Source organism: Salminus brasiliensis, chromosome 4 (genome assembly GCF_030463535.1).
Source record: "Salminus brasiliensis chromosome 4, fSalBra1.hap2, whole genome shotgun sequence".
NCBI classification, from domain to species: domain Eukaryota; kingdom Metazoa; phylum Chordata; class Actinopteri; order Characiformes; family Bryconidae; genus Salminus; species Salminus brasiliensis.
Genome location: NC_132881.1, coordinates 5,155,069 through 5,177,525, shown reverse-complemented (window position 1 = coordinate 5,177,525; position 22,457 = coordinate 5,155,069). Strand labels below are relative to the sequence as shown.

At 43.1% G+C, this 22,457-nt stretch overlaps 3 protein-coding genes across 4 annotated transcripts; 1 reads left to right on the top strand and 2 right to left on the bottom strand.

The window, feature by feature from the left end:
• Window positions 1-6: 6 nt before the first annotated feature.
• On the bottom strand, window positions 7-9,982 carry tmem50a (transmembrane protein 50A). Its single transcript, XM_072677381.1, has 7 exons — window positions 9,931-9,982; window positions 5,947-6,052; window positions 5,738-5,850; window positions 5,440-5,507; window positions 2,462-2,554; window positions 2,214-2,274; window positions 7-1,905 (listed from the first exon to the last, which is right to left on the bottom strand). Exons 2-7 carry the CDS (start codon window positions 6,046-6,048, stop codon window positions 1,860-1,862), a joined length of 483 nt encoding a protein of 160 aa, XP_072533482.1. The 5' UTR covers window positions 6,049-6,052; window positions 9,931-9,982; the 3' UTR covers window positions 7-1,859.
• Window positions 9,983-12,414: 2,432 nt separating this feature from the next.
• On the bottom strand, window positions 12,415-17,239 carry mgst3b (microsomal glutathione S-transferase 3b). Its single transcript, XM_072676779.1, has 4 exons — window positions 16,938-17,239; window positions 14,336-14,458; window positions 13,545-13,617; window positions 12,415-12,768 (listed from the first exon to the last, which is right to left on the bottom strand). Exons 1-4 carry the CDS (start codon window positions 17,061-17,063, stop codon window positions 12,668-12,670), a joined length of 423 nt encoding a protein of 140 aa, XP_072532880.1. The 5' UTR covers window positions 17,064-17,239; the 3' UTR covers window positions 12,415-12,667.
• A 930-nt stretch (window positions 17,240-18,169) lies between these two features.
• rsrp1 (arginine/serine-rich protein 1) lies at window positions 18,170-22,252 on the top strand. 2 transcript variants are annotated; one of them, XM_072677379.1, is made up of 5 exons: window positions 18,202-18,320; window positions 19,341-19,970; window positions 20,060-20,220; window positions 21,491-21,568; window positions 21,871-22,252. In XM_072677379.1, the coding sequence occupies exons 2-5, from the start codon at window positions 19,349-19,351 to the stop codon at window positions 22,009-22,011; spliced, it is 1,002 nt and encodes a 333-aa protein (XP_072533480.1). In that variant the 5' UTR covers window positions 18,202-18,320; window positions 19,341-19,348; the 3' UTR covers window positions 22,012-22,252. The 2 variants fall into 2 exon arrangements, 1 of the variants encoding a protein (XP_072533480.1); XR_011979612.1 differs by lacking the exons at window positions 21,491-21,568; window positions 21,871-22,252 and adding an exon at window positions 20,726-21,080 and having other exon boundaries at window positions 18,170-18,320; window positions 20,060-20,554.
• The last annotated feature ends 205 nt before the right edge of the window (window positions 22,253-22,457 follow it).

Below are 22,457 nucleotides of genomic sequence, written 5' to 3'. Positions count from 1 at the left end.
GAAACGTTTTGTGCCAACTTCCAGTAATTTTATTTGCTTTGACAAATACAGTCAGTGATTGAAATATCTTTACTTTGATTTCTTTTGTCACCAAAAAAAAGTATAGACGAAATACATGAGCTTACATTCGTTTAGTGTTCCTAAGTAACAAACACCACTAAGCAGTTGGTGCTGAACAGGCTGCTTACTCCCACTGAGGCCGGCTCACGCTCGCTGACTATGCTGTATAAGTACTGGTCTTCTCTGTACAGCAGCTGCTTTACATAAATAGAGTGCAAACTTAAAGGTAAAAGCTACAGAACCTCGAGACTTGAAAGTACAAAGTAAACACAACATGAGGAAGAAAATTACAAAGAGCCAAGATCTCCAGTCCTTCTCGATTTAACATAAAAGACTATTATAGAAGGGACACGTTTGGATAGAGAATCTGTCGCATTTGTTCGGGATTTCGTTTCAGCATTAGCATGACACTGATATACTGATAATGATCAGCCACAACATTAAAACCACTGACGTGTGAAGTGGATGGCATTGATTATCTGGTTCAGGTGGCACCTGTGAAGGTCTCTGGAGAGGTGTCTTATTTCAGGCAGTAAGTGTATGAATCTGAGACACTTTGCCTACGGCCAACTTGTGATGGCTAGACGACTGGGCATCTCCAAAGTGCTCAGGCAGGTTTTGTGTTGTTTTTTTTGGTATGCAGTGGTCAGTACCTACCTAAAGTGCTCCAAAAAAGGACAACTGGTGAACCAGTGACTGGGTCATGAGCTCCCATGGCTCCTTGATGTGATCCATGAAGGTCTCACCCACTTCGCCACTTACAGGGCCCTAAAGGATCTGCTGCTAAGGGTCCCTCGCTGCCAGATACCACAGGACACCTTCAGAGGTCCAGTGGAGTCCATGCCTCGACAGGTCAGCACAAAGGGCACCTACACAATATCAGACAGGTGTTTTAATGTTGTGGCTGATGTGTATAATTGAGGGATACTTCATTTGAAAGGACTTGAAAATAGAGTTGATGGTACATATGTTTATTTAAAAATGACATCAGAAAGAACTATGATATATCCATAAGTGGTAAATGAAAGCGCTAGCATTAAATCCTGCTGTACGATTCTTTTCCGAGCGGTCCATAATCTGGTTAGATGCAGTTTCACAGGGACTTTGTTACACTTCTCACACAGAACATACAGGAGTATCAAAAATGGACCTCATCGCATCGAGTTATCCCCCTTTCAACTGCCTAAGGAAATTACCATTAAAAAAACAAACAAACAAACAAAAAAAAGAAGAAGATGGAAACGTTCTTACTCTCAGGTAGACTACATCTCAAACATCCCAACGCAACCATCATGAAGGAGGTTTCCATCAGACCAAGCCCACCCAGAGCGTGACTTGGTGAAAATATTGCACGAAACTAAAGAGAAACTGAAGGAACGTCACGCTAAGGAACCGCCGTGGACACACCAGTGCAATATTGGTAATAAGAGTAGGAAGCAGGAAGGAGGGAATATGGAGGGTTTGTTCGCTAAGCCAGCACTCTGCACGCCACCGTCTCCTCCCCTTTCATGGCCATGGACGAAATATGCGGCCTTCAAAGTCGCTGCGAAGAATCCAAGTGTTGAAGGCGTTGCCTTAAAGAACAAGAACAAGTCCTGGTGTGTTGGACAGCGGGAGAGCCTCACTGTTCAGCAGTGAAGCAGCTCGAGCTGGTGACACGCAGCTGAAGAGTGCTGGCAGTCGCACATGGGAAGCATACTTAAAGAGCCGCGAATGGAAAGAAAAGGAACCAAAAAAAAGGAGAGGGAAGAGATGTGTTGACAGACTTGGGGCTTATCATGATGAGGGAGTTTGTCTTTTCACTGCCAAAGGTCCTCTGTGCGCCCGAACTTGAACACCAGACCCCTGTAGGTAGAAAAAGGCAGAAAGACACGGATTTAGAAGGATATTAAGACTGCAGTGGTTTATTAGACTGAAGTTTATTACACTTACATCATGTCCAGTTTTAATGAATGCAAGAATGTAAAGACTCTTAGAACATGCTGCCATCAGATTATACATTACAGTGACCCACATCAGATACCCCTGACTTCAGATGAAACAATGCATGAGCAGGTGTCCCAATACTTTTGCCTGTCCAATGAATTGACAGGAACTCTTGAAAGTTTATTTATAATGATGCACATTTCTGCAAATCCTGCAAGAATACCTACCCGAAGAAGATGAATGCATTCTGGAAGAAAACGGCAATTCCAGGGTACACTGCTTCCCTAGCTGTTGACCCCCCAAAAAAACAACAAAAAAAACAACAACTTGAACTATACAGCTGAATCATTTTGCAACACTGGCAATAATAATAGCAAGAGTAAATAATAATGCGAAAGTCCCAGTAGCTTATGGCAATACATGGATATGAACGTGCAGAAGTGCAATTCCAGCACGGGATGGAGCGGAAGCTTACCAGGCACGACAAAACCTCCGAACAGAATCCACATGGAAGCGATGAGAGAGCCAAAGGCCAGCATGAAGCCAATGAAGAGCCACACTCTGGCACCTGTGTAATCACGTGGTACAAATAACATGCATTCAACACCTACACACTGAAGAGCACCAAGCTGCATAGGTTTACTGCATAGGACAGGGACTCTTACATTTACATTTACATTTACATTTACGGCATTTAGCAGACGCTCTTATCCAGCTATTTACCCAAGAAAACCTCAGCTAGTTAGAATAGACTAATAATACAAAAGATACCTCTAAGCTTAGACATTACTAAACACAAGACAATAAGGCGACCATAGAACTATTCGTCCAAGTACTCTCTGAAGAGGTGGGTCTTCAGTCTGCGTTTGAAGACAGCGAGCGACTCGGCCGTTCGGACACCCAGGGGCAGCTCGTTCCACCACTTTGGTGCCAGGACAGAAAAAAGCCTGGACGCTTGTCTTCCGCGGATTTTGAGGGATGGCGGGTCGAGCCGAGCCGTACTTGAAGCTCGAAGGGCTCTTGGTGCGGATCGGCTTTTGACCATTGCCATCAGATACGGAGGGGCTGGTCCATTCTTGGCTTTGTAGGCCAGCGTCAGGGTTCTGAATCAGATGCGGGCAGCAGCTACAGGAAGCCAGTGGAGAGAACGCAGCAGTGGAGAGACATGGCTGAATTTAGGGACATTGAAGACGACCCGTGCCGCTGCATTCTGGATGAGTTGCAGGGGCCTGATGGTGCGCAGAGGGAGACCAGCCAGAAGAGAGTTGCAGTAGTCAAGTCTGGAAGTGACGAGAGACTGAACAAGCACCTGGGTGGCCTCTCTAGAGAGGAAGGGTCGAATTCTCCGGATGTTGTACAGAAGAAATCTGCAGGACCGAGTTACGTTTGCAACATGACTTGAGAACGATAACTGATCATCCATCACTACACCAAGGCTTCGGGCTTCAGTAGAGGGAGTGACCAGTGAGTTCTCGAAGGTGATGGCACCATGCTCTTAAAGGTACAGTTCACCAAAAAATCTACTCAACAGGATTCATATTTATAACTCAGCCCAGACGCAGTCCATCAGCCGAGAGACGTGTTAAATATCCGATGTGTATGTAACACAACAAAACCCCTGAATATAATAATTAAGAGGTGTGTCCCAATACTTTGGTCCATTCAGTGTATTTCATCTAACACACTTCCTGTGATGTAGCTTTCAGGGGCAATGAACTTTTCTGATGTCTGGATCCATTCACCACCACTGCATGACTGAATGACTTTACATCTTAGCTGTTTAATGATTTAGACATTTTGGGGGATTAAACGGTTACTGGTTAGCCAGACTATTGATCGCATCAGCAGAACAAGACAATCTTCTGGTTGGCTGACCTAACCGATATGAAAATGTAAGCCTAATGCTTATGGCTCCATTGTAGTTAGTAAAGTTGCTGCATTGTAGATTTACAGTCCCCAATTTTATTTTTAGGGTGCTGAATTTTTAACCAGATTATTAATCTACATTGAGTATACACTCAAACCTTCTCCATGAGTAAATGTCTGTAGGACGCTCTGAATGTGTGTGGGCCCCATACCACCATGTAACATCAGCTCCATCCCCCTCCAATCCCAATCAGCTGACACTCCTCATGTGCACTCCTCAGTCCAATTATTCCGCAAACCAGACCAAACAGGCTTGTCGGCTCAGGCCGGCTTTTTAAGGCTCAGCTGATATTCTGCTTCCGTGTTCTTTTGCTTGTAATATAATACATGTCAATCAGCCACAACATTAAAACCTTTGTAGCCCCCCTGTCCCTCGTGCTGCCAAAACAGCTCTGACCCACTGAGGCATGGACTCCACAAAACCTCTGGAGTTGTCCTGTTGTATCCGGCACAGTGAAGTCAGCAGCTGATCCCTTATGTCCTATATGCTGTGAGGTAGAGGCTCCATGAACCTTGGGCACCCTTAACCCTATTGTCAGTGTTGGAACCCTTTCGGTAGGTACAGACCATCAGAAGACCTGCCTGATGTTCTGACCTTGTCGTCTAGCTAATATGTAGATCCCTCCTCTTGACAGGTGCCCAGTGGAAGCTAATTATCAAACGTTATTTACTTCACCTGTCAGTGGTTTTATAATGTTATGGCTCATCAGAGTTTCAATATAGTTGTTTTTTTAAACACAAGGACAGAGCAATCCGGTGAACTATCTTGAGGACCAGCTTGAAAGCCAGTGATTTAGGACAAGCCAGCAAATAGACTGAGAGAACTTCTAAATGAAGTGAAAACGTAATTATCATTAACAACAGAACATGAGAAGGTCTGGGATGATGGTTAGATGGTTGGAAGTCGGAGAAATGGGCAAATGTGAAGATCTAAAGCGACCTTGACATGGTCTTAATGGTTGTTATGGCCAGACGAATGGGTCAGATGTGTCCCAACACCCAGCGCAGAGCCCCCTGTTGCGTATGGTGTTTAAAAGCCACTGGCTGTTCAGAGTGCCCATGCTAAACCCCTGTCCACGGTCGAGAGCACCTACGATGGTGATGTCCCTGCTGGAACTGGAACTTGGAGCAATGTCTGGTCTGATAAGTTTTCTTTTCAATCACATTGATGGCTGGCTGGTTGTGTGTGCACATAAGTGCATGAGCCTATAGCACCTCTACATAGCAAATTGGAGGACTAAAAGGATATGCTGGAGCATCTTGGTGCCAGACACCACAGTACACCTTCAGAGGGGGGTTCTTTAGTTAATGCAATGTTTCTGCTGGATGCTTAAATGTTTTTTGCCTGCATAAAGGGCCAAAGAACCCCTTTCAATGCTGTATAGTAGCCTTTTTGCTTACACAGGGCACCTCCTGGAGATTGAACCGACAACCCTCTGGTCCCAAACCTGCTTCTCTAACCTTTAGTCAGCAGTCGCCCCCTTTAATTATAGTACTCTACACCAATATTCACACATTATCACATACCTGTCTGTCCCATGCAGCCTTCACTGTAGCTGTCACCTCTCACCTGTCCATTTGACACTGCATTGATCCTGCGTTCAGTATAGGAGACAACAATGTTAACTCAAGCATGTTATCAGACAAATAAATCTAACACTTATCAGACTGCTCTACATAATCCTATCTCTGCGAGATAACAGCCAGTAATATGTGGGGCATGCTACAGGCATGCTTTAATGTTTAATACAAGCTTGAGCCCGGCCTAAAAAAAATAATAAAGAGCCGCGCAGTGTGGGAAAAGGGTCTGTCGACGAGAACTTACATAAGAAATGCTATTGTGGCTATGACCCCGCAGGTGTGGTAGGCATGGTGAAACTGCTCCTCCTTGGGGTACATTATCGCCGCGTCAATTATGATCCACCAACCTGTGAAGAACTTCAATCGGACAGTGGGATTAGGGTGTGTTGCTTTTAATAACGTCAGTGTTTAACTGACACAAACCACAGGAAATAAGACTCGAAGTCACTATACCAGCACGCCGGCTGCTATCGAGGCAATGGTGTTCCTCTTCTCTCCCCAGTCCACATTACACTCACAGTCTCCACATCTGATGCCATCCAGTAACCCAGACATTTTCCTGGAAACACAAAGAAGCAGAGAGTCAGTGCGTGCTGGGAAGAACGACTGTGTTTTCCAGAATTTAGCATGGTATCGGATGTTATGTAAGCTTTTCGTTAATGAAACCACCGCTTCCTGAGAACTGCTTACTCTGTGGTAAAAGGATGGCTCACAAACCTGACACCTGGCATCACGCCCAGGTCTATAGAGGTGCATAAGCATGCACTGCACCCTCAGATAAGCTTTGTAGAAAAACACAGTGGCTTATGAAGAGCGTAATTTTAAGTCGGTGCTAGGCTGATGCGCAAGACTTTGATTTCCAATAGTTTCAATAGTTTTCAGATAAGATTTTGGTATACATTCATAAAAAAGGGACCCCCACATGATATTTACAACTAGAAAGGCAGATCCAACCCCCTATTTGAGTGCAACAGACCTCTATGAAAAATGAGCAGACTCTGCAGAACGTCATACAAAAAGAACACCTTGCCAACTGTTAAACACAGGGGTGGGTCGATCATGCTTTGGGCTTGTGTTGCAGCCAGAGACACAGGGAACATTTTTGGCATTACGTAGCAGCAAATACTGGATCCAGCGGTAAACGTGTATTAAAATTAATATTATTATTATTATTACCATGCTTTTTAAAATCAGGTCATCTTTTTTTTAATCCCAACCTTTTGGGATCGATCACTACTGGAAGTCATGCTGGACAGTAGAAGTATTAGTAAAAGTGTCTATATTTGCGTTTTGAAGATCAGATCTTCCTCTCTGTATCAAAAATCCTTAGTGGAGAAAGATCATCTATGCTATCTGCACTGATACCAGCACTTACACTTTTATTTATTTATTTTAATTATTATTATTATTTTTTTTTACATAGAACATTTTTGCTTAAGATTTTGTTACGAAGCTAAACATTTAAACAATCAGTAAAACCAGTTATGAACAGTTATTACCATTAAACAGACATTTAATAGAACTTTTTTTTTTTGGTTCAGAAACCAAAAGTTGCGTTTCAGCAGCTTGTTTAAAGGCCACACACTTAAGTTTAATACCTTTTTACGCAAAGACGTGTTCCTAAATGCAGAACTTGTTAAATCCACACTATCTTTCTTCTGCTCTGAAATGTGAATTTTAACCACCAGATAAAAGCTGTCTGGTGAACCTTAGCTGGATTACGTTGGATTCCCGACCTGCACGTGTTTCTGCACTGTGGTAATTTAGGCTAAGGCTCCGTTACTATGATCAGAGGATCGCCGGTTCGAATCCCGGTCATGCTGCTAGCCATCGGCAGCCGGGGTCGAGGCGTTTGACACAGGCTGGTGCCGGTGTTCAGTGGAGTTGTCCTTCCGTAGCGCATATTTATAGATATAGCTGTCGAACAGTCCTCCCGCGTCGAAGTGTCCTACCACAGCAAGCATTTACAGATAGTGTGGCAGTGACTCATAGGGAATATAAGCATTAACTCAAATTACTCTACAGGTAGGATAATCTGATAGATTACTGTGTACACGTTTGAAACATATTTTCGCTGATTCTGTACAAAGGTGCACAATTTGGAACATGGAACAAACAATAACAGGTAGACGGGATTATATCATACACTTAACTTAAAAAATTAACATTAAACCAATAAACAATAAAACATGTTAAATAACAAGTCATCTGAACACACTGATGAAATGCGGAAAGTCTAGATAGGATAAAATTACGGGCGGATTACCAAGGACATGAATGAAATAAAGTTACATAATAATAATAATAATAAAACATAACATCACATAATAATACATGACATCAGTACACATGACACAGGGACACAGGGATCAGTACACAAGACACAGATGATCAGTACACATGACACAGGGACAGAGGGATCAGTACACAAGACACAGGGACACAGGGATCAGTACACAAGACACAGGGACACAGGGATCAGTACACAAGACACAGGGATCAGTACACAAGACACAGGGATCAGTACACAAGACACAGGGACACAGGGATCAGTACACATGACACAGATGATCAGTACACAAGACACAGATGATCAGTACACAAGACACAGATGATCAGTACACATGACACAGGGACAGAGGGATCAGTACACAAGACACAGGGACAGAGGGATCAGTACACAAGACACAGGGACACAGGGATCAGTACACACGACACAGGGATCAGTACACAAGACACAGGGATCAGTACACAAGACACAGGGATCAGTACACAAGACACAGGGATCAGTACACAAGACACAGGGATCAGTACACAAGACACAGGGACACAGGGATCAGTACACATGACACAGATGATCAGTACACAAGACACAGATGATCAGTACACATGACACAGGGACAGAGGGATCAGTACACAAGACACAGGGACAGAGGGATCAGTACACACGACACAGGGACACAGGGATCAGTACACATGACACAGATGATCAGTACACAAGACACAGATGATCAGTACACATGACACAGGGACAGAGGGATCAGTACACAAGACACAGGGACAGAGGGATCAGTACACACGACACAGGGATCAGTACACAAGACACAGGGATCAGTACACACGACACAGGGATCAGTACACAAGACACAGGGACACAGGGATCAGTACACAAGACACAGGGACAGAGGGATCAGTACACAAGACACAGGGATCAGTACACAAGACACAGGGATCAGTACACAAGACACAGGGATCAGTACACAAGACACAGGGACACAGGGATCAGTACACAAGACACAGGGACAGAGGGATCAGTACACAAGACACAGGGATCAGTACACAAGACACAGGGATCAGTACACAAGACACAGGGATCAGTACACAAGACACAGGGACACAGGGATCAGTACACAAGACACAGGGACAGAGGGATCAGTACACAAGACACAGGGATCAGTACACAAGACACAGGGATCAGTACACACGACACAGGGATCAGTACACACGACACAGGGATCAGTACACACGACACAGGGATCAGTACACAAGACACAGGGATCAGTACACAAGACACAGGGATCAGTACACAAGACACAGGGATCAGTACACACGACACAGGGATCAGTACACACGACACAGGGATCAGTACACAAGACACAGGGATCAGTACACAAGACACAGGGATCAGTACACACGACACAGGGATCAGTACACACGACACAGGGATCAGTACACACGACACAGGGATCAGTACACACGACACAGATGATCAGTACACACGACACAGATGATCAGTTCACACGACACAGGGATCAGTACACAAGACACAGATGATCAGTACACACGACACAGATGATCAGTTCACACGACACAGGGATCAGTACACAAGACACAGGGATCAGTACACACGACACAGGGATCAGTACACACGACACAGGGATCAGTACACACGACACAGGGATCAGTACACACAGACTACCAGCTAAAGACACGGGATTAGAGGCAGATCTAGCTTAGCTATCTAACTATAGCTAGCTACCCTCTCCAAGAACCGAAAGTAACCCAGCTAGCGAGCACAGCCAGGGCTCAACTGCGCGAACGGCTAGACTGGTTAAACTGCTGAAGACTGGAGCTAATATATATATAAATATATCTACGAGCCCCAGAGATACACAGCACACGGCTGTAAACACAGCCAGCCGCGGTATCTGGGTTAACCTGGCTGGCTGGCCAACACTAGCTAAGCTAAGCTAAGCTAAGCTAAGCTAAGCTACGCCGTGTGTCGCGGGGTTGAGGCTCAGTCCTCCTCTTCCCTCCATCACTCTCTATCCGAACACACAGCAGCGGAAACACCGCCTTCACTCCTGCTGCGTGAATCTGGAGGCTAAACCTGACACTAGCTGGCTGTAGGTGTCAAGCGCTCCGTGTTTTCCTCACCTGACCGTGTTTCTGTCCTCCGCAAACAAAGCTCTCGCTTCCTGAGGAGGCTCGGTTACGCACATGCGCAGACAACGCGGACGCGAGCGTGGACTCCATTTCCCAGCCGCCCTAGCGATGACCACCGTCCCTCAGTATGTTGAAAATAAGTCTGATTTATGTTCATAATGATGCAGATACGCTGTCTAATGAATGCGTTTAGGTCTGTCTGTTTTACACAGAGCCTCAGTGGTGACATCCCACATAAATAAAACTAAGTCGTCGACAGGATCTCGTACCCACGCCTTACTAAAGCCCCGGCCACAACTTAATCATCTCGTTCCCACAATGTACTAAGTCCCGGCTACAACTTAGGATCTCTTACTAAGTCCTGGCCACACCTTAATTATCTTGTTCCCACGCCTTACTAAGTCCTGGTGACACCTTAATTATCTCATTCCCACACCTTACTAAGCCCTGGCCACACCTTAATTATCTCGTTCCCACACCTTACTAAGTCCTGACCTAACTTGATCACCTTGTTCCCACACCTTACTAAGTCCTGACCACGACTTGATTATCTAGTTCCTACACCTTACTAAGTCCTGGCCACACCTCAATTATCTAGTTCCCATGCCTTACTAAGTCCTGGCCACACCTTAATTATCTAGTTCCCACACCTTTCTTAAGTCCTGGACACACCTTAATTATCTTGTTCCCACACCTTTCTTAAGTCCTGGCCACATCTTAATTATCTTGTTCCCACACCTTACTAAGCCCTGGACACACCTTAATTATCTTGTTCCCACACCTTTCTTAAGTCCTGGACACACCTTAATTATCTTGTTCCCACACCTTACTAAGCCCTGGACACACCTTAATTATCTTGTTCCCATGCCTTACTAAGTCCTGGCCACACCTTAATTATCTTGTTCCCACACCTTACTAAGCCCTGGACACACCTTAATTATCTTGTTTCCACACCTTTCTTAAGTCCTGGCCACATCTTAATTATCTTGTTCCCACACCTTACTAAGCCCTGGCCACACCCTAATTATCTAGTTCCCACGCCTTACTAAGTCCTGGCCACACCTCAATTATCTAGTTCCCATGCCTTACTAAGTCCTGGCCACACCTTAATTATCTAGTTCCCACACCTTACTAAGTCCTGGCCACACCCTAATTATCTTGTTCCCACACCTTTCTTAATTCCTGGCCACACCTTAATTATCTTGTTCCCACACCTTACTAAGCCCTGGACACACCTTAATTATCTTGTTCCCACACCTTTCTTAAGTCCTGGCCACATCTTAATTATCTTGTTCCCACACCTTACTAAGCCCTGACCACACCCTAATTATCTTGTTCCCACACCTTTCTTAATTCCTGGCCACACCTTAATTATCTTGTTCCCACACCTTAATAAGTCCTGGCCACGACTTAACTATCGTGTTTTCATGCCTTATTAAATCCTGGCCACAATTTAATTATCTCGTCCCCACATTTTACTAAGTACTGGCCACGACTTAATCATATCTTTCCCAGGCCTTATTAAATCTTGGCCATGACTTAATTATCCCGCTCCCACACCTGACTATGTCGTGGTCAGTTTATGTGCAACGTCAACAGCGAGGCTCCATAATTTAGCATGTACGTACATCTTTAGAAATTGTCACTTACCTTATGACCTCTGGATATACTTTTTATGTTGATTTTATCTGACTGTCCATATTATCTTTTGTTATTTATCACCGGACAGTTATTAAAGCATAGTAATGCTTGTTGTACCATGTATGTGACAAATATATATGTGATAAATATATTGGTTTTATAATACAAATATGACACATTCAGTGGAAGCCTGTAATTTTCGGCTGAACAGGATCAAAAGTGTCCATGATATATTTTTTATGTCTACTAGTTCAGCAATAATTTGTATGAATGTTATGTTTTGGTTTGTTTTTTGTTTATATATAGAACTTAAATTACCTTGTTACAGCTATGGCTTGCAAAAGACCTTCAGGACGGTGGTGCACTGTTTTACTGTGCAGCGCCACCAGTGCAAATATGATCTTCACGGAAGAGTCATCAGGAGAAAACCTACGGCTGCACAGTAACCATAAAATTCAGCATCGAAAATCATCTAAACAAGAAAAGTGGACTGATGAAGTGAAACAGAACAATCTTGGCTATAATGAGCAAAGGTTTCTGCAGCGATGTGTAATGTCCTCAGCAGCAGTTACCCACTGTAGCATTTATTCCATTAATATACAGATAGGTTTTTATTATACAGTTATTACCAGAATGAATCTTTGGGTGGATTACATGAAACTGCACGTTCTACATCACCTTGCTGACAGTTGTGGCCACTGACAGTCAGTAACTTTCAGGTTTTACCAGTTAATCAGTGCTGTTCATCTGCCACTATCTTGTCTGGGATCAACTGCAAAGGAATCGGTCTGAAAAAGCCCACTGTGAGAAAGTCATAGTAGCCATACTACATACTTCAGTCAGCACAGCTTCAATGCTTTTTATTGTATTAAGAGGATGTTAAGTACATGTTAATGTGATATATGTGACAAACAAGATACAAACTCTACCAGTGGTCTGCAGAAACAATTCAGTTTCACATTCTGTAGAGAAAAATGTAGAAGAAATAATAAAAACGGATATTAAAACTGCAAATAAAAAAAAAAAGCCTTTAGAAATGAACCTTCATTTGGTCAGTGCTATGAACGAAGTTAGTGCTGAGAGGCTCTTAAATGACTCCAAGGAGCTGCAGGGCAACAGAGATGGACAAGATGATCACTCCAAAGAGGCCGATGTAGCCATAGCTCCCATTCATCCTCTTGGCAGGGTCTAAAAGAGGGGTTGAGGAGAGAACACACAACAATAAGGACGCGGGAAATGCATACACGGTGTGCACAGGATGCAGCCGAACCCTTGTATAATAAAAGCAGGCTGTAATTGTATTTCTATGAGTTCCATCCATGCGGTTTTAATTCATTAGGCATGTTTTTTCCTATGAAACCACTTGTTTTGCATTCTAAATTGGTTAAGGCAATTCAGCGAGCTACTTAAGTAATTCTGCTTAGAGTGAAACAGCTCAGACGCTCATTTCTACACATTTGCATTCCATTCGTTATGCAATCCTGTCTGCACCTGTGGTCAACGGCAGTAAAGAAAACAAGGGATTTCCTGTTGTGGTGAAGAGTTACAGACGAGAGCACTGAACGGTTGCGTGCAGGCCTTTGTGTTATCTTTATACTGCTGGGTTTTGGTCAGACCGAGTAGGGTGACGTGCTCAGTGTCCACAAAACTAGTTTAACCCATCGATCATCATCATCAAACTGCCTGATTAGAGTCGAAGAGCAGGACTAGAGTGGTTGTAAACGCAGTGAAGGAACAGAAAAGTGGTGAACGCCCCTGTTTTTAACCTTATCTTCGGGTCAGCATGCTCGCTGAGGGACGAATCCGAACAATAAAGTACACGTGCATGAAAATGTATGAAGCACAGTCACAGGGGGAGGTTCTGGAGGCCGCCAGGGTGTCTGTCTCCATTTAGTGGGTCTGTACCTACAGCTGTTTACAGAACATATATGATAACAGAGGAGCTTGGAGGAAGTCAGTCTTACTGCCAGTGTAGTAACCCCAGGCATAAGAGAACCTGCTGGTCACCCAGATGACACCCAGAACAGAGGCCACGGTCTAAAGAAAGAGAGAGAGAGAGAGAGAAGCAAAAGTTTATAACAGGAGGCCAAAGGTCACTGCACAATGCACAGTAGGGCAAAGTGAGCCTTTGACAAGTGACTCAAATGCTCCGGTGAAACATTAACCGCTTCCAAAGCCACGTTGTGTTATTGGCCGTATAAAAAAAACAAACGGCTATTCATACAAACGGCTGAAATTGTGGCAAAATAACTTAAAGGGCCCATTTCTGACCCTTTTTTTGGATTTTACTTTTAGTTTTCAAGTCGTTTGATTGGGTTTTCGTACCAGAAGCAGTCATAGGCCAGGCAAGGCACGTTTAATTGAATAGCACAGTGCCAATTAAAAACGCACAATAATTAAATGAATACTAGCCAGATTTTACAGCCTGTTGAGTTGATCAAGCTTAGGATGACATTTACATGTACGCGAGTCATTTCCAGCACCCTAAATGAGGAGGCACAACCTCTAAGCTGGTAATCAGTCCATAGCCATGCTAGTTTCTGGTTATGCCTTAGAAATCAACAGGCTTTACTTGCTTACTGTGCCTTTAAGACGGATCTATATAAACATAGCATCTCAGTTCTGATTGTCTGAATAGGTGAATGTGTGTAAATTGATCAAAATGGGCAGTTCTTTAAAAAAAACAGGCCCTTCGACATGTGGCACAGAATGCAATCCGGACAAGACCTGTGCCGTATAACTGTTTTCTACTCACCGGATACACAAGCGCAGCGATGGTCTGGAAAACGAGCCACTGTGGGTAGACCTCCAGTGTGTTCTGATGAGCCCTCTGGAAGCAGTTAAACAGGTCATCCTTATCGCTGTACATGGTGGGGTACTGCGGAGACAGACAAACAAGTACCGGAGGCGTTTAGATGATGCAATATTTATCATTCATTTAAATGAGTCTTTTGAAATGTAGCACCTACTGTAACACTTCAGAGACTGCATGCTTTAAATGCATAAATGCATGTATAAGCAAAGAAATACCATTTACAAAGTCAGCTTTTTGGCTGTTTGTGAACTGAGTGGTATATAAAAGGGACTGATTTTGATTAGCATGGTCATGAGGCACAACACTTAAGTCCCACACAAACACACACAGAGTACTGTGCAGCTGTTTGAGGCTCCTAAGCGCAAAACTTTTGTAAAAAAAAAAAAGAATTGTACAAACTCCATTAAAACAGATAAAGGTAAACACAAACACAGTAAAAAGTAAAATCCCATTCTGAAGAAAGTAGTCTGAGGAATCTGAAGACCAGCGCTCTTTTATTCTTCCACATCATTTACCACCATTAAGCACAGATTTACCAAACCAGGTAACTCTAAATAATACTAGACTCCATGAGGAGAGCTTTGGAGATATTCTAATTAATACAGTGATCGAAAACCACCACGACTTTCTGTAGGAATGATATTAGTGTTTATTCTAATATCAGTGTTTTACTGAGGACATAAACACTTACTGCCCAGCTAAGCACCTTTTTCATTCTCATTTTAACACGTGCCTACAACTTATATAGTTAACTTTGCGGTTTTACAGATATTAATATTGCTACTGTCACATTAAAAAACTAACTTTACAACTTTGAAATTCAAACTTTACACTCTAAAACAGCAACTTTACAGAAGAAGGAATAAATCTTAACTTTCGATGGAAATTAATTGAAAGATGTGTTAATCCAAGTCATTCTGGAGCATTTCTATGCAATGTAAAGAACAACTGCCAGAACCAAAATTAGTCAAAAAGTGAAAACTGAGATTTTTATGCGACAGTGACAATATTATTATCCATTATCATTATCATCATCATCATTATTATTATTACTACAACTACTACGATGTCTAACTAGATCACTGTCTGAGTCTGAGACCAGTAACTCAGCAAAAACCTGCCAATGAAAACACAGGATAAAAGGATAAAAAATAAAAAAGCCTTAAATTATATTTTACACATAAGATATAAATCTTACATATTATGCATTCACGTTTTTTCGATTAGATGTTGACAGTGACAATGACATTATTATTATTATTATTATTATTATTAATAATAATAATTAATTGCTATTATGCAAAAGTAGCTCACTGTCTGAGTCTGAGATCAGTAGCTAGCTAACTGGAAATAGAAATAAAAGGAAATAAAAGAATGTCTGAAATATTATAGTTTTACATATAAGATATACATAGTAAATATACTTATAATATAAACTTAAGTATATTACAAAATATAAAGTTAATAATTGCAAAGTTTGAGTTTAAACTAAAAATCAGGTGGAGCCAAAATGAGCAGCGTTGCTGCAAATGGTAACAGGGTGGTGGGGTAACAGGGTGGTGAGGTAAGGTAAGGTAACAGGGTGGTAAGGTAAGGTAACAGGGTGGTAAGGTAACAGGGTGGTAAGGTAAGGTAACAGGGTGGTAAGGTACGGTAAGGTAACAGGGTGGTAAAGTAACAGGGTGGTAAGGTAAGGTAAGGTAACAGGGTGGTAAGGTAAGGTAAGGTAACAGGGTGGTAAAGTAAGGTAAGGTAACAGGGTGGTAAAGTAACAGGGTGGTAAGTTAACAGGGTGGTAAGGTAAGGTAAGGTAACAGGGTGGTAAGGTAACAGGGTGGTAAGGTAACAGGGTGGTAAGGTAAGGTAAGGTAACAGGGTGGTAAAGTAACAGGGTGGTAAGTTAACAGGGTGGTAAAGTAACAGGGTGGTAAGGTAACAGGGTGGTAAGGTAAGGTAACAGGGTGGTAAAGTAAGGTAAGGTAACAGGGTGGTAAAGTAACAGGGTGGTAAAGTAAGGTAAGGTAACAGGGTGGTAAAGTAACAGGGTGGTAAGGTAACAGGGTGGTAAGGTAACAGGGTGGTAAAGTAAGGTAAGGTAACAGGGTGGTAAAGTAAGGTACGGTAACAGGGTGGTAAAGTAAGGTACGGTAACAGGGTGGTAAGGTAACAGGGTGGTAAGGTAAGGTAAGGTAACAGGGTGGTAAAGTAAGGTACGGTAACAGGGTGGTAAGTTAACAGGGTGGTAAAGTAAGGTATGGTAACAGGGTGGTAAGGTAAGGTAAGGTAACAGGGTGGTAAGGTAAGGTAACAGGGTGGTAAGGTAAGGTAACAGGGTGGTAAGGTAAGGTAACAGGGTGGTGTGACTAGTCTAGTTTTAGCACTGAACGTATAGCTATATATGATATACTGTATGGAAATGCTAGAGGCTAATCTTTGAGCTCCTAGTGCTACAGGCCGGCTAGCAGAAGCCTAATAATGACACCAGCACAACAGATCGGGACCTAATCCAGCGCGTTGATCCTCAGTTTAGGGTTAACATCACCTTGACGTTGTGCTTCTTCCTCGCTCCTCCGACTTTGACGGCGAGGTAGGTCAGCATGGTCCAGCTGTACAGGTAGGTCAGGATCACGTAGCCGAAGTTGGTGGGCAGGACGTCTAAGATCTCCATGTTTCCGAGCGCGACGGGGCCTCTTCTCCACACACACGGTACCTGAGCAGAGCGGTAGGGAGTCCGCACCCCGGGTGAAGCGCAGACTCACGGTGTTTCAGCCCTTTTTGTGCAAAGGGGGACAGGAGCAACAGTCGCGGAGCGGCAATGGGCAAAGTCTCGCGATAAGGACACTTTAAACGTGAACACGGATGCGCGTTCACTGAGCCGTCTCCTTGGCAACGGTGTCTCGCGTTACAAAATATAATACAAAAAATATCTAATTAATGAATATTTTATCATTAATAATTTAATAATTAATTAATTTATTTATTTATTAATAAATATATATATTTACGCGATATTATTATTATTAGTACATTAGTAAAACATCACATTACAGCAGATGTGTTTTTGATAGGTCGACGCAAGGGTGATTCAAAGTGAAGTATTTAAAGTAAAGTTAGAGATAAAAAAATAATACATAAAAAATAATAAAATAAAAAATAATCTCAGTTCAAATTAAACATTTCTTAGGTGATCGTTATCTGCGGTCATACAATACACTAAATACTTAATGCATGTTATTATTATGTTGTATTTTCGTTTATTTCGTTTAATACCACATTGAACTGACTGGAAAGGTTCAAAGGACCTTGAATGCATGTAATAATATATAATATTTGCACGTCGAGAAAAAATACATTTATATTTATATATATATATGAGAATCATACTGGACACAAGCCTGGGTCTGATCAGCCCGATTAATATTTTTTATTTAAACATTTTTTAAATCTCACAATTTAACACGAATGACTGTTTAGGTAGAAACTAGATGCGTGGCTTTTGTACACGTATTACATGTATTAGTAATATACTTTATTTACGTATTTTACGTACTGGAGTTAACCACTTTTATTGTCTGGTATGGTCATTGTAAAAATGCTAGTCATCTAGACTGAAGAGTCTGAAGGCGCGTGAAGAAATATTAGATGTATATAAGATATTATATAATGTATTATATAATGTATTATGTAATGTTATATAGTTACGCAAACAGCGTTAGACGGGCCTCCCACCGCCAATAGCGTGCAGGGGGGCGGGGCGAGGCGAGGCCGGGGGGCGGGGCGAGGCGACGTTCGAGAAGCTTCTGGGGTTTTCCAGCTCACCTCCCAGGGGCGACGGTCCGCTCACGCAGCCTCGCCAAACTCCGTGTCCTACAGCAGAAATACAGACGATCTTACAGTTTTTACGGCTTTACGGTAATCTCAAGAGGTATGTGATGTGTTCATCGCGGGGATGTGTACTGTTCGGTGTGTTTTATCACTTTTATTTGGGGTAAATAAACGCAGTTCGGTTGCCATACTGTGACTTGAGCAACAAGCGGAAGTTAGCTAGCTAGCTAGTTAGCTGCCTGGCTAGCGACTTTTAGCTTTTGTTTTCTATGTTTGTTTGTTTTTTATTTAGCTCTAATCTTCTGTAAATACGAATTATTTGGATAGATTAGCTTTAGTCACTGCCCACGTTGAGGTTACGTTTGCTAGCTAGCTAGTTAGCTAGCACCACGTGATTAGCCAGCTAGCTACTACTACTACTGCGTCAGCGATCCACTGATTAGCTGTTAGACTGACCAGAGATCTGGTGTGTTTATAAGGTCTAACAAGCTGGAGCCCACGTTTAAACCCATTGACCTCTTTGTGTTTTTCTCCTTGTTAGCTAGCTATAGCTAGCTAGCTAGCTAACACAGGCTGGGTGGGGTTCCGGTTACATAAGCTGGTCTATTCTGGTCTGGCTGTGCTGGAACATTCCCCTATCAGCACCCTGCTTGTGACCCTGCAGTCCTCTCCAGGAACACCATGCAGATTTTATTACACCTTAAATCTATTTTTTGATGATCTGGAAATATATACTAGTCATTTGAACCTTTATTTATTTTTATTGTTGAATATTTAAGCTTTTTTTTGCTTAAATACTGCTTACCCCCCTATATGTAGCTAGACCTTCTTCTTCGTAGCTGTAGCTATTAAGTTACTCCCCTCCTCTAAGCCCTAAAATAGATCCCTAAGGGATCAGTATAGTATATTGTTGCTGTCCGATGAAAACACATCAATTTATGGGCGTTTCCCCCTATGGGAATACTTCCGGGTAAATAGACCGATAGAAATGCTCCAAATGACTTTGATTAAACTGTATGAATTAATCCAGGGTTTACTGACTTTTAGATGGACGGTGGAACTTGATTTATTTAGTAGTTTCTTTTCTAATACATACATTTCTGATTTCTCTCTTCTGCAGGTCTAACAATGAAGACTGAGGAGTGCAACCAGGCCCAGCAGGCTCGTCTCACCGAGGGAATGCGGCTCATTTTTGACCAGGATTCCCTCTCGTCTCGCTCGAGCAGCCGCACCAGCAGCCAGGACAGTTCCTACTCTAGCAGCAAGAGCAGGCGTTCTTCCTATAGGTCGCGCCGCCGATCCCGTTCCTCCTCCTCCTCGTCCTCCTCATCCTCTTCTTCCTCTGACAGCGGCGACTCCCCAGATAGCCGCTCCCGCACGCGGTCCCGCTCTCACCCGAGATGCCACCGCGCCTCCACCGCGTCCCGCTGTGGACACCGATGCCGCTCTCCTCCTCGCCGCTACAGAGCCCGCTCTCGGTCCTACAGCCCCTCCCCAGATCGCTCTCTCCGCCGTGGCCGCAGGCACAGGGCTTACTCTCGCTCCCGCAGTCGCTCTTCTTCCCACGAGCGCTACTCCAGGCGCTCGTACAGGTCCCGCTCGCGATCCTCTAGCTACAGGGCGGCGAAAGATAGGTTTATGGGGCGATACAGGTGCAGGTTCTCGCAGTCACCCAAAAGGAGGAGCTACAGAGAATACAGGAGCAGATCAAAGTCTCCAGAACGTCCTGCTGTTCGGCTCAGTCAGAAAGGTAATGTTTTTACTTCCTCCACATGCCCCCCTACCCCCTCCCAGAACACGTAGAAATTAAAAGGTAACGTTCTCGTTCTCTCTTAACAGAAAAAATGGATCTTCTGAACATTGCCAAAGAGAACGCAACCAGGATTCTTGGAGTGCAGAACCTGGAGCTGCCCTCCAGTGTGAAGATTGTGGAGCAGCAAGAGAAGAACACTGAAGAGCGGGTGAGAGCGGACCCAGTGCCGATGAAGAAACAAGCACAGGTGATTGTCACACTCTTTCAGTCAGCAGTGAGTAGTTAATCTATAATGCAGTAAGCACTCTCTTCTCTTTTGAGAGGTACCTAGCATGGAAACAGTGATTTAATTAACAGACCTGATTAAGAGCTATCAGATTTCTACAGCACTTTGTAGTTCTATACATGAATAGGGCCCTTTAATCTTTGGTTTCCATATTGTGCTCTGTATAACCCAACCTGGGTCATGGTGTAAATTATCTCCTCAGACGTGATTGTTTTTGGCTGATGGATATAAAGGAATCGCGATGAAGGCAAAAAAATAGACCACCAGCAGCTACATACTGTCATATCTGGATTAGGTAACGGTAAAACTATGTAAGAGTGTGGATGTGAGTGTGTGTGTGTGTGAGAGTGAGAGTGTGAGTGCACCCCTGTGCTTTGAAGAAACTATAACAATTTCTTTAAACCTTCCTCAATGTCTTCAGGAGCGCTTCAATTGCTTTGTTTTTGTATCGTTTCTATTCCTGTAGATCACATGACAGTGGTCTGCACTCCTCCACCCCTTGGAATAGGAGAAAGAGGGGAAGTCATTTGACTTGAGTGGCAACTTTGGGTTTTCAAGAAGGTTTAAAATCTTATTTTGCGCAAAGGTCAAGTAACACCAGTGCCAATATTCCTACCACTCGATATGTTCACAACACAGTTTAACGTTTTGATTGCTACAGTGCATTTAAGACCTCATTTCATTTTAGACATACTTGGGACAAGACTTGTAATGGTAGCTCAAAGTACACAGCACATAAAGAAACTGTACTAGATGTTAGAGCTGCAGGAACCTGATCATGCTAACTTGTTGATGGTTGAAATGGGTGCGTTGTTATTTACCACAGTCTTCCTCGAATCCGTGTGTCTGAAGAAACTCAGGCGTACGGACTGGCTCTTAGTGGCCCTTAAATCAGAAGAACAGACCCTCTCCCCTCTGTCCTCGTATACCAAAGACAAGTCTGCGCCCAGAGCGCTGGATGGGGGTTTGGACAAAATTACTGCCTCTTCATCATTCTATTCAGAGAAGATTTCTTTTCTTTTTTTTACTTTTTCATGTTTTTGTTCAGTGTAATTTTATACTCTCTGTAGTGGTAATATCGGTTTGTCTGTGACAGCAATACAACTGTTGACAGTTTTGGTTTTCTTTCTTTTTTATGCATGTACATAAACATTTAGGTTAGAAAGAAAGTAGATTTACTGACCTTTTCCGATCTTGGTGTTCACCTTCTCTTCTTTTCCTGTCTCTGTAGGACAAAGATGTTACAAATGAAGATGATGCTGTCACGAGGACATCACCCTCAAGAAAACCAATTACCTTCAGCATCAATGTAAGTTTATAACAGCTCAACTCCTACAACCATGACAGAACTGGAAAACCATACTAAGAGACCCGATCTCTACAAAACAAATGGGTGGGCTGATTAGACTGGATAACACTAAATTCAAAGGATAACTCGTTGGTCTGGCTTTCTAATTGCAGTGGTTAAACCCACCCAGTTGTTTTATGGACAGTTGGTGTCTTAGCCTCTTAGTTTTTTAAGGTGGAGGAGGTTATTTGGGGGTGGTGGGGGGGGTCACAGTAATGGTACCATACTTCTATTGACTTACCTTCTTGCCCCTTTCTCTCCAGAACACTGTTGCCAAGCCGTCGGGCAGCCCAACGTTCCATGTGACTGAGAGTAAGGTAACGTCCAGAGCAGACAGCGTGGGGAACAGGAAGCCATATGGACAGTGGGTCCCAATCAAGAAATCCTACCCTAACAAACACTGATCCTCTATCCATCTGTGGATTGGAGGGCTTTATGGACACTGTAAATACTGTAAATAGTCTGTACAGAGGAAATTAGATGGGATAGTGATCTCAGTTTCATCAGGTGTTTTCTTTCAGATGTAAAGTGATAAGTCGGAGGAAGACGAGAGGATTGCGAACAGGTGGGAGGTGATGTGTACATAGCATTTTCGTGTTTTGTGCTGTTCGAATATAATTTTAAATAAAGAATTGTTTTGTGAGACTTTGAGTCTTCAGCGTCTTTCTTTAACCTATGGAGGAAGAACAAGACGACACATGGTCGCTTCATATCTGGATAAGGCCAAAAATGTAAACTCGCCCAATATGCATTTAACCCAGATACAAATCCGATCAAATTATTATTAATCATCTCTCCAAGACCTGTTTTACAACCAAAACTCCTCCCAGAGCACCAGTGATAACATCTA

Excerpts from the sequence above, each read along its gene's own strand:
- rsrp1 (XM_072677379.1), top strand. The coding sequence starts at position 19,349 with ATGAAGACTGAGGAGTGCAACCAGGCCCAGCAGGCTCGTCTCACCGAG. Across the intron at positions 19,971-20,059 it reads TGTTCGGCTCAGTCAGAAAG|AAAAAATGGATCTTCTGAAC; the intron begins GTAATGTTTTTA and ends CTCTCTTAACAG. Across the intron at positions 20,221-21,490 it reads CGATGAAGAAACAAGCACAG|GACAAAGATGTTACAAATGA; the intron begins GTGATTGTCACA and ends CTGTCTCTGTAG.
- tmem50a (XM_072677381.1), bottom strand. The coding sequence starts at position 6,048 with ATGTCTGGGTTACTGGATGGCATCAGATGTGGAGACTGTGAGTGTAAT. Across the intron at positions 5,508-5,737 it reads GCCACAATAGCATTTCTTAT|GATCAATGCAGTGTCAAATG; the intron begins GTAAGTTCTCGT and ends TACTGAACGCAG. Across the intron at positions 2,555-5,439 it reads AGGCTGCATGGGACAGACAG|GTGCCAGAGTGTGGCTCTTC; the intron begins GTATGTGATAAT and ends GTGATTACACAG.
- mgst3b (XM_072676779.1), bottom strand. The coding sequence starts at position 17,063 with ATGGAGATCTTAGACGTCCTGCCCACCAACTTCGGCTACGTGATCCTG. Across the intron at positions 14,459-16,937 it reads GGAAGAAGCACAACGTCAAG|TACCCCACCATGTACAGCGA; the intron begins GTGATGTTAACC and ends CTGTCTCCGCAG. Across the intron at positions 13,618-14,335 it reads TCGCTGCGCTTGTGTATCCG|ACCGTGGCCTCTGTTCTGGG; the intron begins GTGAGTAGAAAA and ends CTCTTTCTTTAG.